Raw genomic sequence first — 18,044 nt, 5'->3', positions numbered from 1 at the left:
AATGCGGAGCCGCAGCGTGAGCTTGCTGGACACCAGAGGGATTGCAATACAGGACATAAGTGACCCAGGTTTAGTGCTAAGAAATATCATTTATTTAAAAAAATGAAGACACTTTAGAGGACACCAGCAAATGACCATTAACCACATTTGTTCTTGAACAATAAATTATGCCTTGGAGCATCCTTGGGGAAGAGCTCCCCGTGTCCGTGTGCGCCCGGGGCGCCGCGGGCAGGTTCACAGTCCAAGCGCCGTGTTCCCAAGGGGGTTTCATCCCCCCGGAGCGGCTCCAGCAGCCGGCACCTTCCTGGCCCGCGGCGGAGCGGGCGCCTGGGAACGCGGCCGCCGCTGGGTTTCCCTGCGGGTTGGAGCGGCTCCAGGGACCCGGGTTCTGCCTCAGCCCGACAGTGGGGTAGGAGAGAGGGATTCCCGGGCGCCAAGGATGCTCCTTTGGGAAATGACAGACTAAGAACTGCTGTTAATGCACAGGAACAGACAAAACACACAAAATATAAATATTACTTGGTGGCCGCAGAGGTATGAGGAGGCTAAATGCTAAATTTCGAAGTACTCTTACAGTTTGCTCTTCAGAGCTTGGGATGTTTCCTCCTTTTTTTTTTTTCCCAATTAATATTACTAAATATAAAGCAGGTTTTGCAAATTTTGAAAATCTACAGTAGAATTTATTTTACTTGGAATAATTAGGAAAGAAAGGCTACTGTGAGTTGGTACAGTACAGTTTACAGTATTTGGTCTCTGAATGTTATTTTTAAAAAGCATGAGTTTCACAGTATCAAAAGTGCTCGTTTAAAAGAAAAGTAGCGTAACACAAGTAATTAAAACATTGCATTTTTGATTATGAATAATTTAGTTGATGTAAACCAGGTTACTGCAGCATTTAAAAATATTGAACAGTGCTCAGTTTACATAATTCTCTTCGTAACAATAAATATAAATAAATTTACAAATAGTAATACTGCCTAGAACAAGAATAGACAGAAGCACAATCCACAGGACTATAAACAGCTCTAGTTCTTTAACCCTAGACAGGCCTAACTCCTACACCATCTAGCCAGCAATCAGTTCACTAATTCAGCGGTCCCACTTACCCCGTGGGGCCGGCTCTGCTCTTAAACCCAGCTCTAGCAGCTCTCCTGTGCTGGAGATTTGATTTTCCATTTAATGTTTTTTCCCCCTCCTTTTTTCCTACCTCATGACAATAAGTTAAAAGTTGTTCTGACACAACTAAGCGTTGCAGGTAGCCGCAGCCACTGCCTGCGTTTGGTCGGTGGCACTAGTTATTAGGTGATTTAAGGAGACGTTGGGAGCAGGCGAGGGCTGGGGCCGGGTGCTCCAGAGCGGTGTCATTTAATGTGGTCGCTTTAATGGGACTAGTCACATTCTAGAACATCCTACTGCTGCCTTCCATGTGCTCCTTACAAGCTCACCAGTCCTGGAGGACAACTGTCCGTGTCCCTTCCTTGCTCGTGCTGGGGTGAAGGGGATGCTACTGGCTGCGTTTTATTTTGGCATCACGTGCTGTGCCCCGTAAATAGCCAACACTCTGCACGCGTCTGCAGGAGGAGCTGTTTTATTGCGTTCACCTTCGGGTTTGAAGGGGCAGGAGAACCTGGCCCCGAGCTTGAGATCCCGGGAGCGGCGCAGAGCTTAGAGCAGCGCGATGGCTTTGGAGCCCTGCGTGCTCATGTACGGCGCGGCGGCGACGTTGTCCAGGGCCGCGTACGTGGTGTAGAGCCCCGTGACCTGCAGGTCCGAGCAGGGCCGGTCGCCGGAGCCGCCCGCGAGGCCGCCGCCGCCCAGCTCGCAGTCTGGGAAGTGGAGCGGGGAGTTGCTGAAGGCGCCCAGCGCGTCCAGGCTGAAGCTGTCGTCTTTCATTTCCTCCCAGATGTTACCTTTAAAAGATCAAGGTCCGTTCGCGGCAGCAGCCCCAGCCGCGCTCGGGGCTCGCTCCGCTGCAGAAAGGCTCTACCTGCTGCTGAGGAAGTGCTGCCTGGGGACGGTACCTTTTGGAGGGCAAAAGCACAAGAGGCCCCGTCCCCGAGGCACTTCCAGCAGGAGCCAGGACCTTTTCCGTCTGCCTTCCCCTGCCCCAGCTCTGCTAGGCAGGCCCCTCGCCCTGGCTCTGCAAGCCCCACGCTAGGCTTTTGCAAAGGGGGAGCTTGGTTCCCGGGACAGAGAGGGGTGCAGGGTCCCACATGCAGCTCCCGGGGTGGCCCAGCCTGTGCCCAGCCCACGAGGGCTTTCCCTGCTCCCGCAGAAGCGCGTGGAGGCAGCCAGGGGAGCCCTGCTGCGAGGGCAGCGCCCAGCACGAGCCCGTAGCTCGGCCCCAGGCCCGCGCGCCCTGCTCGGGTCCCTGGCTGCCTGGTCGAGTGCGTGTTGTGCTCGGTGTTCCTACCGCAGCCTCCTTCCCGCCTACCTTGCAGAGCGAAATCCATGATGCTTGGGTCGAGGGCGTCCACCTCGGTGCTCATGTCCGCTGGCACGCTCAGGAAGTCGGGGGGCGCGCGGCCCAGCGGGTGCTGGGGCCCAGGGCTGCGGCTCATGTCGGGCAGCGTGTGCAGAGGCGGCGTTTGGGCTGGAGCCGGCGAGTCCGGGGCCATGCGGGCCTGCGGCTGCAGCGCGCGGTGCAGCGGCAGCGACTGCAGCGACAGCGTCATGGTGGGCGGCTGCAGCTGGGACACGGCCACGCGGGCGCCGGCCACGCGCCGCAGCGGAGACGCCTCCGGCTCCGGCTGCTTGTCGGCCCGGCGGCAGCTCTGCGGCCGGTCCGTGATCAGCTTGTCCAGCTCCTCTGCGCCAGCAGCACCCGAGGCGGAAAAGAGAAAGAGTTTAACCCGTTTGTTCGAGCGTTTCAGCAGCGCGCGCAGCCACCCGTGATGCTCTACACTGGAAGTGTCTTTCACTGCCTGGGCAGCGGTGCAGAAGACAGGCTTGAATGGTAAGTGAGCAAAGAAACGCCATCTATTTCCTTGCCCCTAGCACCAGTCAACCTCTGTGGTTATCCCTAACAAAAGAAACCATCACAGGAGCCACCAGGCCGCTACCAGTGACGTTTGCTGAACTAACGCGGCCTCTCCAGGTAACCTGCAGGACAGGATACTCCAAACTAGTCTGTATCTTAAATAAGATTTGAACAAGAACTTTCAGACAGTTTCCATGAGGCTAGTGTCAAAGTAAAGGAGAACTTTTAACTTGGACTACATTGCAGGTTTTGCAGCAAAAACCCCCATTGATATTGTCAATATCGAGCTCCTGAAAGCGTTTTCTTTTCTCCTTACCTCCCATACCCCAAGAAGCTGAGCACAGCAGGAGCCCTACCTGGGTTGGCCATGCTTCTGTGAATAGCAGCTATGTCCTTTCGCTTCCACTTCTGCATCTCCTCTTCCATCTTGTCGATCTTGGCAGGGTTGAGGGCCCACAGGCACCCTTTGCGGGAGGTGCCACTCAGCTTGTTCTCCACCTTCTCAAAACACTTGTTCAGGGACAGGTTGTGGCGCACTGAGTTCTTCCAGCCATCGGGTGCTGTCTGAAGGGCACAGAGGGAGTTAGTGCAAGAGGCACAAAGTGTGAACCCCAAGTATTTGTGCTGTTCTGCTTCCGCATTTGGGGTGCACTATACCTTGAAGTAGGGAAAGTGCTCCTTCATGAAGCTGTAGATCTCACTCACGGGCAGGCTGCCTGTTTTGCTGTTCTTCAGTGCCATTGCAATCAAACAACTGCAAGAGAGAGAAGCCCAGGAAATCCCAAGAGCTGGTGCACGCTTAGCCACCGGTCTTTGCTGGCCCAGCAACCTTGTGCCCATCTCCGTTAGGATGTGAACCCCTGGGTGATCCTGGGTGCGGTGCTTGGTTAACCCCAGGAAACCTTAATCAGCTCGCGAGTGTTCAGAGGCTGCCCTGTGATCCTGTAGATTTTACATTTTTGGGTGCTTGCTCTCTGCCTCTGTTCCAGTGTCCAGGGACCACTTTGTTCATTCTGCTCACCCCCTAGTTGCAGCTTCCACAGAGCTCGTGTGAAGGATGGGGTTTCGTTCCCCTCCACAGGAACTGAATGCTCATGTAGTACCAGACCTGCAGCCTTTAAAATCACTCCAGCTCAGGCTGGGCAACACGCTGCCTGTTCTCTACTCACCTGTAGGAATAGATGGGCTTGGGGTAGTGCTTGGGGTGCAGCTCCTGGGCAGAGTGAGGGGCCAGGCGGGGCTGTGAGTAGTGCGGCTGGGTGCCGTAGGGCGCGTTGTAGATCGCTGCAGGGTTGCACTGCGCGCAGGAGGAGAGAAGGACAGTGTCAGATACAGAGGGCATCTGGGTATGCAGGTTTAGGGGGATTCTTCTCTTACGAGAGTTCTGGACATGATTTTTGCAGTATGTTAGTCACAGAATCACAGAATGGTTGAGGTTGGCAGGGACCTCTAGAGAGCATCTAGTCCAGCCCCCTGCTCCAGCAGGGACTCCCAGAGCATGTGGCGCAGGGTGGCATCCAGGAGGGTTTGGAAGACCTCCAGAGAAGGAGACTCCTGTTAAGACAGACCGCAAGCAAGTAACAGTACCTGTGGTGAGCTCTGTGCTATGGCAAACACCTGCTGTGAATGAGGAGGAGGGAAGAGCTGTTGCTGCGTTTGCAGACTTGGAGAGGGCTGCACACCTACAGCGTACTGGCTCATCTGCTGGGATAGAGATAAAAGATCTGTCAGTCCCAAAAATACCGGCATCTTTTCCTAAGAAGTATTGCAATAAGGAGCCACCAGGGCCTGCTCTTACATTTGCTCCATGTGTGGAAATAGGATTCAGCCCCAGCATTCCCTGTGGCAGGCTGGCCTGGACGTGGATCATCGCTGCAGATGCTGCTGTCGAGTGCATGTTGCTCACCACGGGACCTGTTTTGGAAAAAGGGAATCCAGTGAATGCTCACATGAAAATGCACTTCAGAAAAGTAGGCTGATATTCATTTTTAATGGATGCCATTGAAGAGAGCTAAGCTCTGGAGTGGATAGTCACACCCCTATAGAGCTTTCCATCCGAAAGAGCCCTGAGTATTTCACAGATTGTGAAGATGACATCAGCTGCTTCTAAAACTTCTTAGGCAGAGGGAGAAAGATGGCAGCTGCTTAACAGTCAGCAGCAGTGTCACACCCATAGTGTCTTACAAAAGCAAAATACTCTATATTCAACACGAGCTGTGCTCTAGAAGGATTTCTGTGGTAAAGCAAGGGGATACACGGAGCTCTCTCAGCCAAATGCTGTAGGGAACTAGGGAGCAAAAGGACGTTCCCAAACAAAAGAAAGGCTTTCAATGAACATAGGCTGCAAGCCTCTATGAAGCACACAGGTATGGGGTAAATGAGATATTCTTAGCTTTATCAATGTTGAAACAAACAAGAAAGATTAATTACCTAATTCCAAAGCTGTTGAAAACCTCTGAAATGCAAGTCTTAAATATCTTGGCCCAAGCTCATAGAAGGCAACAGCAACCGAGGTGAGAAAAAAGTCAATCAGATCCTAGGATCTGTGCAGTGCCTGCTAGGACTTGTTGCCTCTTGAAGTTAAAGTATACTAATGATGTCCTTATCAGAGGGCAGCAGGCTCTGGGTCCTCTGGCAGGAAGTGAAATATGATGTACTTAAAATGAATCTGCAAATGGGGAAGCTAATGCGTGTGGAGGAAAGGAAAGGGGGCAGGAGGTTGTGCCATTCCAGCAGCACCTTTGACGCCCTGCCAGGTTACCTGTGTGTTGCAGCATCGCATTGGGGGCGCCGAGGCCGAAATCCATCCTGCCCACGGCCACGGGCGGCAGCCGGGGAGCATCGACGGACGTCAGCCAGGACAAGGACTGCAAGTCGCTGGGGAGGTCATCTTCACTCAGCTGGGACGGGTCGGAGGCCACGAGTCTGGAACAGAGTGCGGAAGGTTAGCGAAGAGCAGAGATGCTGCTCGGGTGGCCCCACGGGAAGCAGGGTGCCTGGGGTGCTGACGCACCAGCAGGAAAGCAGCATCAGCCTTGGGGATCCCCAGGGTACCCTGTGTTTCACACCTAGCTAGGAATCAGTCACGTTTTGATCCTGATTTCCTCTGCACCGCTTGAAAGATTTTACTTAAGACACATTGAAGCGCTTCTGCTTTGAACCAGGACCAGTTCAGGAGTCTGTTCTGCACAGGTCTGTCCTAACTAAGCCAACTGTGTGCTGAGTGGTACACGATGCACAAGATTCCTCAGCAGGGACCTATGTCAGCTCAGGACTGAGCTGTAGACACCAAATTCCGAGTGTTTTCTATGCACTTTTTCCATTGTTTAACACAGGGAGGAGGAGAATTAAGGCACTAGTTCCACTTAAGTCAAAATCATTGGAGAAATTGAAAACCAAATGGAAAAAAACAAGTAGAAGAATCTAAAAGGTTCTTTGTCTGTTAGCAAGCGGATAGCACAGGGCAGATTTGATGGAGTTGTTAAGGTGACATAGAAACACGCTGCACGTGGAACTTGAGACTAATGTAACCAGTTCCACAAGCCTAAAAAAAAAATCTAAAGAAAACTTCTTGTGCTGCATCGTAAGGGAAGAAGGATGAAAACCTGGAAGAGAAACTGCCTAGAAATAAATGCAGCTGAGTCATTATTTTCGCATTTGTCACAGATTTCCACTTGTTTCGCCTCCGTGTGGAAGCAGCTCTCTGGTTTTTGACAGTACTGCTTTGCATTAGCCTGGTGATCAAGCAGGCACCCTTGGGAGACATTTCTGTGCCCAGATCCTCAAGAGCCAACGGGAGCTGCTGCTTTTGGAGAGAAACCTTCCCAGCCTCTTATCCCACTGGGGTAGAGAGAAGAGCTTTGCTGCAGAAGCAAGACTTTGCAGAATGAACCATCGGCTTCTCCCATTCAGATATAGGAAATTATGGATAAATAACTAGGATTCAGGCAGCATGGGGAACCCTGCGTTTCAGCCAGTCTTTGACCTAGTAAATAATTAGACCGAAGAGCTAGTGAGTGAATACACACCACCCAGGCTGGCTGTAGCTGGCAGAGCCAAGGCACAGCTACGACAGACTTGGTTTGGTTTCCAGCTCTGCCTTGACATGTTCTGCTGCTCCATCCATCTGGCTTTGTTTTCCTTCTGATAGAGTGTGTGACACAAAACTGAAACACTGAAGTATATTTGCATTACTCATACGCTCCTGTGTTTTCAAAACTCCAGTTAAAGTCAAAGAAAGATTTATCACAAGTGAAGGGCTCAACTCTTCTCATGTTAAACAGTTCACATTAAACAGTATTAGAAAGTCTGGTGGAGTAAAGCACTAATTGGAAGTTATCACTGGATAGTCAGGGTAAACCCAAAGGGATTGAGGTCCGGAAAAATGTCTTTCTCTCTCAGTTCAGTTGGGTGTTGTTGATTCTGCTTGTAAAGCAAAGACTTAAAGAGCTCTCGTGGATGCGTTAAAGGCAGCTGCGTGGGGCTAACATGAGCTCATGGCCAGATGACAGTGTAGAAGCATTAAACAGATGTGGTCTCTTGCTGAAGCTTCTTTTCTGCCTTGCATGAGCCCAAAACAGCTCAAGAGAGCAAGCGAAAGTGCCAGCTTGGCTGACCAGCAACGTGCAGCTCCTCTGTTCGGGACTTCCAGAAACACCTCTCACAGTTCCTGAAACTGTTATCTGGGAGCTCTTTGAAGCAGAATGAGACTTGCTTTTTTATATGAAGATTCTTAAAAGGAAAAAAAAAAAAAAAAAGGAGTAGGAGCCAACAACTCAAATCCTGGCCAAAAAGATCCCCAAGTCTCTCTCTCAGCCTACCCCTTGCTCCTACTGTAGTTATAGTGCAATAATTAGTATTGCCATGGTTACCAGTGCTCAGTTATTTGGTGAGGCTGGGGACTTAAATACATAAAAAGAGCATCAGGTGACCGCTGTGGCGGCCCGCAGATTGGCTGGGTTGGAAGTAAACAGGAGCATTAAATGGTTTGAAAACTGGGCAGGCTCATGTCGTTTGCAACAGTTGGCCCCATTCATTGTAAGCCGATAACCCTTTGTGGCGCCAGCGACTGTTGCCCGGCGGCACGTGGCCCGCTTTGTTTTTGGGATTCCTGCTTAATTGTTTCCCCCCCTTCTCCCTTTTTTTTTTTTTTTTTTTTTTACAAACTTTTTTTTTTTTTTTTTTTTACTTTTTTTTTTTTTTTGATTTTTTTATTTTTTTTTTTTTTTTTTTTACAAACTTCCCATTAATCTGGCTGCATGACAGGCGCCGCACAACAGGCGCACCCCGGCCATCTGGCACCCCGGCCCCGGCAGCGCTCGGCACAGGCGGCTCCGGTGACAAGTGACAGGGTCGGGGGCAGCGGGGTCAGCCCCGCGCGGGGCAGCGCGGCCCTGGGGACCCCCGGGTGCCGCTGGCCTCGCGGCCACCCAAAGCACGGTCTCCAAGAGGTGTTCCGAGGAATGCCGGCGGCGTTCCCGGCGCACGGAGGAGCCGGCGGGATCTACCTGCCCTCCTCCTGCTTGCGGCGAGCGCGTCCCCATTGGCATCCTTGCGGCACGGCCCGCGCACCTCCCTTCCACGCAGGCAGCATCTGATGGGCGGCGAGGGGGTGGCTGTGCCCTTACCTTGGGGCAGTCGTCGTTAGGTGCCGTGGTAAACAGATAGGAAGATGCAGCAGCAGAAAATCTGCTAAACTGCCCGTTTAGACTTTTTTTTTTCCCCTTGATAATGGGAGGGGGAAAAAAAGTTTATTTAATCAGGTAAAATGAATATCTCACGTTAAAGGATTATTCTTCAGGTTGTCTTCCAAAGCAACACATTAATTTCATTAGGCTTAAAGAACGAGATATTGCTTAGGGTATGTCCATAGCTGCCTGGCTGCGGTGTTTTAATGCCCGGGTACATCAGAGCCTGAAAGCAGCTGCTCCTGCAGGCTCAGGCTCCATGTGCATCCCACGTTACCAAAAAATGCTCGTCTGACCTGCAGAGAGAGCCATGCCCGGTAGCACCTGCGGTTTAATCTCACAGGTTTGATCTTTCTGACCCGAAAACTGCCCGTGCCAAGGCAAATGCAAACGTATAGACACGTACAGTAACATTATGCGTTGTGCTTCTGTTGCCTCCACCATCCCCTCCCGTCAGAGGGTAAACATTGGGAGTCAGAGCCCCCGTGGTCCTCGGGGTGTGCGCAGCCCCGGGCACAATGGGGCACTGTGGTAAAAGCAGCCCTTTCCTTTCAATGCATGTAAATGAGATAAATAGTGATACGCTATAATTAATGCACACTACTGAAAATGTCCCCAGCTGCACGTTCCCCAGGGCTGCCTGGCGCGTATGCTGAACTGCCAAGCGCCTATGCATAAAAGGCTACCAAACATGTAGGAAACGTGCACTTAATTTTTTAAAGGTGTGGTTAAAACCCACAACCTTGTTTTTACCCCTGTCCTTTCAAACCTCTATGGAAAACAGTACCGGTTTCTGTGCTAGAAAGGCAAATGCACTAGCAAGAATCCTGCCATTGAGGTTCTCATCCACATTATCAGAAGGTGCCTCCTCTGAGAAGTGCGTGGAGATCTAATGCAAGCGATAGAGAAATGCTCAATGATAGCGCTAGTCACTGCGATCTACTCTATCATGCACTGCCCTAAATCTTTACCTAATCAGCGACATAGATCCTGGCCATCAGCTAGCCCACACAGTCAAAGGCTACACTTTCAGAACCAGCAAAAATGCGAAGACGTCCCCTTTGCGGAGCTCCTTATGCTGCAGCCACGGAGAGGTTGGACTCCTGCATTAGCTGCACCTCGTCGCAGGGCTCCTTCCTGCATGGTGGCACCTTGTCCTAAACAAAGTCTTGTTCTAAGTCATAGCTGGTGCTAAACAAAGTCAGGCAGAACCACCTTGGTCGCATTTGGCTTAGTGGACATTGACTGTTGAGTTGTCCCTCACTTAAGGGGCTGGTTTTGTTACGATTGCCAGCACTGACGCTTGAGTCCGTGAGCCAGCAATACAGCCATTCAATAGAGAGGCCAGCCAGGGATGCAGATTTCTAATTAGCTGTTTGCAGTGGCTTACCCAGTGCGAGTGACAAAGAGGAGGAGCCCTGTGACGACTTCATCTTAAGGTTACAAATCAACATTCTCTTCAGTTTGTGATTACGCAACATCCTTAGAACAAGCACAAGTGATTTCTAACACCATGGCTCGGATGAGAAGACGTTTCTCCCAAACTTGCTGCAAAGGCACTTAGGCTGTAACAAACCAGGCTGCAGGTGTGATCCTGGAGACTTTTATACTTGCCAGCTCTGCATTTCAGCACACTTCATTGCAGCATTTTGGTATGGGATGAGGAGAAACCAGCTTACAAGTGCTTTGCTTCAGTGATTTGCTTAAGCCTCAGAGGAAGTTCTCGGCGAAGCCAGCACAGACTTTGACTTATGTCAAAATAAATATCTCGATGCCAAAGTGTGCTGAAGCATCTGGTACTATATGACTGTTTTCTGTAAAAGAGATTAAATTTGTCTACCTCCTTTCCTTTAATATAGTCTCAATTGCTACTTATTAGTACAAGGATCATATGCCTAGGCTCTTATGCGATTGCTTATGCCAGCATTAAAGCTAGGTAAAACATACTACCCTTTGGCACTATGGTGAGCACCCGTGTCCCTTGCATTAGCTGCTGCTAAAGTCATGCAACATTTTCACATGTGTTCACACATGAGACTTTTTTTGTGGTAAATCAAGAACACTATGCCACAAACATCTGTCTGCTCACAGGAATGCTGAAAAAGTCCAAATTCCTTTCCTGCTTTCTTGTTTTGAAGCGGAGATCGGGCTCCTTTTAGGAGGTAATCTACAAACTCACCCCTGATTTCCCTGGAAACAAAATCACCTTAGAAGGTCACAAGACAGCATCCGATGCAAAGCACATTTCTAGAGCTGTCACCAACTGCAAGACAATTTGAGGAGCAAGGGCCACAATATTTTATTAATACTGATTAGCACATTTCAGGAGCCGCATAGGAAACAGTTGAGCTAATCCACTTAAATCAATCCATAGTGGCCCGAGTTTGACTGATTCCTAGGAGGTTTCTCACATTTTTTTGAAAGAATGAAGCAACTAGTGCAATGAAATTCCTCCGACACGTCGGGTCATTATCTCACTCCCTGTCAGACACACATGGTGTCAAGGGAATGGACACTGACATTTTCTTCAGGAACAATTACCGTTTTGTTAGTTATGCATTTGTAACCTTTTGTCTGCACTGGTTTGCTTCGTGCAAACTCCCAGGCTCCGCGTATCCCCAGCGCTGCCTGTCCAAGGTACTTGGCTGTAGCTTGTTCCTCAGAAGCCCAAGTTCAAAACTAGACATGAGACTACAACTTAGGAGAGCTAAAATGTGCTCTAGGCTGTAAAAAGCAAAAACTTTCCACCTTTTTCCATCACTTTAATGCAGTCCTGTCTAGAATGTGTGGAATGCAGTGGCTGTGGGTTTGAAGGGAATTATATACATGGCTAAACTATATACAGGACCAAATGTTACACATTTTCAGGCATTTACTGCCAAATGTGGGTAACGGCTGAATCAGTGCTTAAAGAAAGCAGAATCATAACTGCTTAGGACAGGAATTATCATGGAAGAAATTCAATCAGAAAATCTAATGAACTAATAAAGAGCTATTTAAGAACTACAGGGCAACTTAAAATGAGAGGGACAGACAAAATCAACTAATATGTTGAATGATTTATGATCGAGTTGTTACTCGGTCAACTACAATGATGTCTATTTTTAGTCTAGGCTAGGACTAAAAATGCATGGCATGACTAACATGACGTGACTAGAAAATGCACAGCAAGGCCTTCCAAACACTACATAAACCTCCTAACAACTTTGTATATAATAGTAAAAAGTTACAATACAGTAAAAGAAGCAAAAAGTCTTTATACAAAACACTGAACTGCAAAACATGCAGTTATTTTGTCTAGTTGATCTATGTCTTAACTCTGCATCACAATAAAGAGTAATGTCATTTCTTCAGCTGGAAATATTCATTTTAGTTACTTCTTTAAAAGAAGTAGATAGAGACCGTATTGAAAGGCAGGGTTTTGTACTGATTCTTTAAATCTGGATTTCCATGTATGCAGAGTAGTCCTTAGCAAGTTACTTTTTGTTCCCTCCCTAAAAGCCTGGTTTTCTTGTCATGATTTATAATATGTAGTAAATCACACATGACTATTTATAGTTGAAAATGGGACAGTGACTGAGAAAAACACATACTGCTGTATTTCAAAGCCAACATTTTTTAGGACAGTTTTGAAGATGACAATATTAAAATTTCTTTGGGAAAGAATCCAAATTTCCTTCAGTTTTATTGCAAGCCAAGTCCAGGCCCACCTTTTCCAGGGCAAAGGTAAGGTAATATTTCTTATTTACTTCTCATCTGTAAGAGGAGAAGTCTTGCTAAAGACTTGTACACTAGATCTGACTCGGTACCTGTAGACATCACAGCAAATCTTTTACTTCTCTTGCTTCTCAGACTGTTAAGGCCCTTTGCCTTTATTCCCTGAAACATAAAAACTTTAGAAATATTGATCACTACTGCAGCTACGAATATACAAAAGGCACCAGTATTTTCTTTGGAAGAGTGAGAAAAGCATCTGCTAATATGAAATATGACTCTGTATTGATAGCTAGATGGTGACAGCTCCGTAGAATGTAGGAAGCAGGGAAAATTGAATGGCCCTTAATCGCTCCTAGGTAGAATATTTTATATCCCATAGCTGAATCCACAGAAAAGATAGTTGTCTGAAAGCATTATTCTGTCCTACCCTGGACTTCAGAGTAGTGACAAGAATTGGATTGCTATCTGCTATGTCAAATTTACTACAACCACTTTAGAACAAAAGAGTTTAAGTATCTGCTAAAAAAAAAAGAAAAAGAGGAACTTTGTTTTGCCTCGCTCATCTTTTTTACCCTTTTCTTTTTTTTTTTTTTTTCAAAAAGAAAAACAAAATATGCCACAAAGCTTTAACCGTTATGCTTAAACTTCAGGACAAATTCAGGGTATTTATTGATTTTTTCCTCTGCTTACATGCCCACACGCTGTCTCTTTTGAATGTTTCTTCCTGTACGCTCCCTGGAAAGTCTGGTCTCCTCTAAGTCCAAGTGCCCAATTGAAAGGCTCTAAGTGAGACAGAAGAGTATTCTCAGCACAGCCCCAGCCTCCCGCTCACTAATTGGAGGCTATTCCCCATTTTGTGGAGCCTTGATGCTCCCCCATGGAGAACTCGGGACTGTGGGTTCCAGTCTTGGACTGTGGTGACAGCAGGAGAGTAAACAGAGCTGATAGAATTTGACAGGTCTATTCTTTTCTTAAAATCATTCAGTCTAAAAGATTTTCTTTTACATAATCCAAAGTGTTTTCTCATGAAGTAGGACAAATACAGCTCTGCATTTATAGTGCAATGCAGATTTTATGCATTTTTATCAGAATTTGCCACTATTAAATGAGGTCAAATAATTAACTTTAAAGCTACATGAAAAAAAAATCACAAATGGGATAAAGCTTTAGAGAACTGGGATCTCTAAGTTAAAAATGCTTAGGGGAGTATTAAAAGAAGTTTTAGAAGCAGTTGACCTCAAAATAAAAGAAGAAACTCTTGCTCACAGTAAGATAAATCCTATTTTTCTCAAAAAGAATGTTTTATTTTCTGCAGCTATGAGTTAAGAAGAGCTCCCTCCATAACAAGGGCCTTTGTTAAGGCTGTGTGTTCTTCAGGGCACCAACACCAACTTAAATATAAGTACCCAGAAGTCTCTCTCATATACCCCCTCTATTAAATACTGAATCGTTTCTTTACAAATATTTACAGAGCCAACAAAACACCTAGAGCAAACAGTGCTTCAGTAAACAGCAAAACAGAGTTCCACAAACCTGTCTCCATAGAGGCTCCGGAGGGTATAACAAATCACTTGTTGAGCTGTAAGAGGCTGCAGGGCAGCGCTTGCATTTTGAACAGAGAGAGGCCGATAGAAGACGACCTGCAGCCGACCACTTTTGCCCACAGAAACACAGGAAAGCGCCCTCGGGCTGGCACGGAGGTGACAGTCTCCCATCCTCATTTTAAAATATAAACAAGATCTAAACCAAAGGCCCTGTGCTGTGCTGCGGGAGCTGGCTCGTGTTCTGCTCCGATGTATTTCATGGAAGTTTGCATCATGTGACGAGGTGTAACGTAGCTTAAGCGGGCGCACCGTGCCCACGCGCAGCCATCTCCTCCCCTCTAGCAATACTTTTAGATGATAAATTGCTACGGGAATCTGTATTGCTATAGGAAAGTTATCAGGGGCTGTCAGTAAATCTAGATTTGCCCCATTGATATCTGAGCTTTTACACATGCCAGCGCTTTGGAGTGCTAAGCAATTGCTCGTTTTAATGAGAGCATCCTCTGCTACCTCCTGAGCAGGATTTAGACGTTCCCAACTGCTTCCTACCAATGCAAAACATCCTCTGAAAGTGAAACGTGAAGTAATTGTTATTTAACGAGTTTAGCCTTCTCTGTTGCTGCTCGCAGAGCAGAGAGGGAGCACCAGGTCCACCGAGGGCTTAGGGGCAATATTTACCAAACATAATTTGGTATCAAAACACTTCAGAGAAGGGTATTTGCAAACAAGCAATTCATTGTAACCGATCACCAGCCCAGACGCCTCAGCTAGAGTCGAGGGAAAAAAAGTAGTTAGCTTTCTCTGAGGAAAAACAATAAATAGATAAAGGAGGATTTCTCCATGCTTGAGTTTACAAGGATGCGGCAAAAAGCTATAATTTGTAAAAGCAGATTGTGGCCTCACCTGTACTCCTGCAGTGGAGGGTGGTGGTTTTGCCCTGCGCTCCTAAGGATTCCTGACATCATGGATGGGATATTGCTTTCTATCATCTCCTTTTGCAAAAGAAGGGGAAAATGGGGGAAAAAAAGAGAGAGGAGGAGAAAGAGAGAGATTCATATGAAGTAGCTATCCAGCATTTCAGCAATAGGAAGGGAACAAATTCTAAACGTGGAAAAGTGAATGGCGGGCTAGGGGAAGGTGTAACCGAACGCCGGGCTGCGGGATGGTCCCCTGCATCCCGTCGGGAATTAACAGTCCCCCCGTCCCTGCCGGGGCCGCGCGGGGACCGCGGCGCTCGGCGGCCGCGCAGGTGTCACCCGCGGGCGGCGGCGGCTCCCTCAGCGCGGGCGGGAAAGAAGGAGGGAAGGAAGGGAGGGAGGGAAGGAGGGAAGGAAGAGAAGGAAGGAGGGAGGGAACCCCCGGGGCGCCGCCACCTTCCCGCCCGCTCCCGCCGCTTCACAAACCTGGCGGGCGGGCGGCAGCTCCCTGAGGGGAGCGGGGCGGGGGGGGGCAGCGCGGCGGCTCCGTGAGGCGGCGATGGCGGCGGCGGCTCCGCGCGGGGCGGCTCGCGGGCTCGGCGGGGCCCGTGCCCGTGCCCGTGCCGCCGGGGCTCGGCTGCGCGCCGCCGCTCCGGCCCGTTTTTAAATTTCCCTCGCAGGAGCTGTCCAGCCCCGAGCATGCGCGCGGCGCCGCCCGCAGGGTCAGGCCCGGGGCAGGGCGAGGGGAGCGCGGCCGTTCGCGCCGCCGCCCGTTCCCCCTCCCCTCACACCCCCCCAACAGGGCCCGGGGGGATTCGGGAATGATTAAAGAGGGGAAAAAAAAAAAAAAAAAAGAAAAACCACCCGCACTCGGTGCAACTTTGCAGAGTCGTTGGCAGCGGGGGAGGGCGGGCGGCCCAGCCCGCTCGCGCTTTCAAACGCGCACCGGCGGTTTGAGCCGACTGAGGCGGGAGCCGCGGCGGGAAGGCGGCCGGCGCGGCGGGGCGAGGCGGCCCCCGCGGGGCGAGGGGCGCCCGCCGGGCCCCGTGGCCTCGGTCCCGCTGTGGGAGATGGGGACCCAACAGGGCTCCCCGGAATGGGGTGAGGGGAGCGGGCCGGGAGCAGGGCCGAGCTGTGCTCTGCTCCAGTGCCGAGCGCCTTCGCGCTCCGGAGGGAGCGGAGGAGACAGGCGGGGAAGCCCCGAGCAATGGGGAGGCCATGGGTGAGGTGGGGAGCATGGACAACATGCGGACCCTGCAGGAGATGGGGATGGTGCGTGTGCTGGGGACCCTGCAGCAGGTGGGGACCATGGGTGAAATGGGGACCATAGGCAAGTAGAGACCATGGGCAAGCTGGAGACCGTGCACGACATGGAGGCCACAGTCAATATGGAACCATGGGCAAGATGGACGCCATGGGTGAGCTGTTGACCATGGGCAAGGTGGGGACCATGGTCATTACGAAACCATGGGCAAGGTGGGACCAGTGGCAAGGACCATGACGAGGAGGAGACAATGCATGAGGTGGAGACCACGGATGATGGGGAGACTATGGGCAAGGTGGAGACCATGAGTGAGCTGTTGACCATGGGCAAGGAAGGGACCATGGGAGAGGTGGAGATCATGGTCATTACAAAACCATGGGCAAGGTGGGACCATGACGAGGAACAGACGATGGAGACCATGGATGATGGGCAGACCATGGGCAAGTTGGGGACCATGGGAGAGATGGAGACAAGGGAGAGATGATGCATGAGGTGGAGGCAATGGATGAGCTATAAATCATGGATGAGGTGAAGACCATGGCAAGCTGGAGACCTCAACCTCCATAGGACCAGGGTGTCCATGGCGGGGACCAGGCTGCAGCATGGCGAGTGTATAACCACATTTATTTAGATCTATTGATACATAAAGATAAGTAGGAAATGCAAGGAAAGCAGTTCAGGCTGGCAGCCGCCCCTTTGCTTCCTTTTCGTCAGAGGCACGTGGTTTGGAGTTTGTACTCAAATAACATATACGTGGACACGCTCACATGTATGAAATGAAAATTCCCTTGGGTTTATCAGTTTATTACATGGGATAAGGGGATGGGACTTGAAGACATGGGAGATCTTTTCTCTTAATGAGAACCTGTTCAGTTTAAGGAACATCAAATCTCTCTCCTTTAGTTACAATCAGTGAAAATTGAGAGTAATCAATAGTTCTTGGCGTCTAGGCCTTAATATATCAGGCACATCCAGAGAACTAAGAAGCAACATAAAATATAAAGTAGTAGTATTGCTATAGCCCAAGATACAGAGCATTTACACTAAGTTACAGTGATATGCTATGCCATTTTTGTAACTTACGAAGTCCAATTCTCTCAGTGTCTTCATAACCCTATATTTTAATTAAAAAATATTTGGAATGTGTTCCCTGTAGCCAGACATTTGTAGGAGGGGTAAAGATGCATTTGACAGCATTTGCAGAGTGTGGGGTGTCTCATACTCCACGAGGCCCTTGCATGGAGCTTCTCGCTCAACCGGCTTCCTTGTGAAGGTTCCCTCGCTCCTCAGGATCCCTCCTCCTGTGGAAGGGGTTGGGTACCCCAGCCTGGATGTCCCGGGGGGTAACAAGTGAGGGGTGATAAGGGGGTCTGCACCATCCTGCTCCTTGGGAGAGCTTAAACTGGAAGACCTCAGTCTTCCTAGCCCTAAGAACAGCCCTTCATGCGTGGCAATGAGGCAGCCCTCATTAAATACTAGGAAGAAAATTTTCTCAAGGAGGGCAACCAAATTTAAAATACTCAGTTTTAAACCCAGAATTTCTGTAATAAGCAACAGGCCATAGCAGTCACTGGGTATGTTCTTGCTGTTACTCCCAAAGATTCTTTTGTGTTGTTTTTTATTTTCCAGAAATTCCATGACTGTTGTGTGGCATGTCTTAGTGGCGTTAAATGTGATGCAGCTGACTGTGAGCAGGTGATTAAATTGAGAGAGATTGACTGCAGCTGGTTTTTGCCTGTTATATATGGTTTCCTCACACAACTAGTGTTGTGTGGAAGGTGTTGTGCTGCCTATGAGGCTAGTATGGAAATGGATAGTGTGTATTATTTTGCTGCCTATGTTAAGGGTTCCCCCCCCTTTTTTTTTTTATTATTTTCTGTAGTTTAAAGTGAGAGAATATGATGCATGGAGGATTGTTGCTGGCACTTGCAGTGT

General features: G+C 49.2%; 1 protein-coding gene across 1 annotated transcript; it reads right to left on the bottom strand.

Annotated features, from left to right (window-relative positions):
* Positions 1–1,665: 1,665 nt before the first annotated feature.
* On the bottom strand, positions 1,666–14,917 carry FOXN4 (forkhead box N4). The gene is made up of 9 exons (XM_026036732.1): positions 14,832–14,917; positions 5,742–5,905; positions 4,779–4,894; positions 4,568–4,681; positions 4,150–4,277; positions 3,638–3,734; positions 3,337–3,544; positions 2,435–2,809; positions 1,666–1,910 (listed from the first exon to the last, which is right to left on the bottom strand). Exons 1-9 carry the CDS (start codon positions 14,915–14,917, stop codon positions 1,666–1,668), a joined length of 1,533 nt encoding a protein of 510 aa, XP_025892517.1.
* Positions 14,918–18,044: the final 3,127 nt, after the last annotated feature.

This window comes from Nothoprocta perdicaria, unplaced genomic scaffold, assembly GCF_003342845.1.
Source record: "Nothoprocta perdicaria isolate Ctin4 unplaced genomic scaffold, notPer1 scaffold_185, whole genome shotgun sequence".
Lineage (NCBI taxonomy): Eukaryota > Metazoa > Chordata > Aves > Tinamiformes > Tinamidae > Nothoprocta > Nothoprocta perdicaria.
This window is presented reverse-complemented; position numbering and strand designations above follow the sequence as displayed.

Coding starts and splice junctions, on each gene's coding strand:
- FOXN4 (XM_026036732.1), bottom strand. CDS start 14,917: ATGATAGAAAGCAATATCCCATCCATGATGTCAGGAATCCTTAGGAGC. Junction 5,906..14,831: donor CCTCCACTGCAGGAGTACAG/GTGAGGCCACAA, acceptor ACTCTGTTCCAG/ACTCGTGGCCTCCGACCCGT. Junction 2,810..3,336: donor CAGAAGCATGGCCAACCCAG/GTAGGGCTCCTG, acceptor CTGCTGGCGCAG/AGGAGCTGGACAAGCTGATC.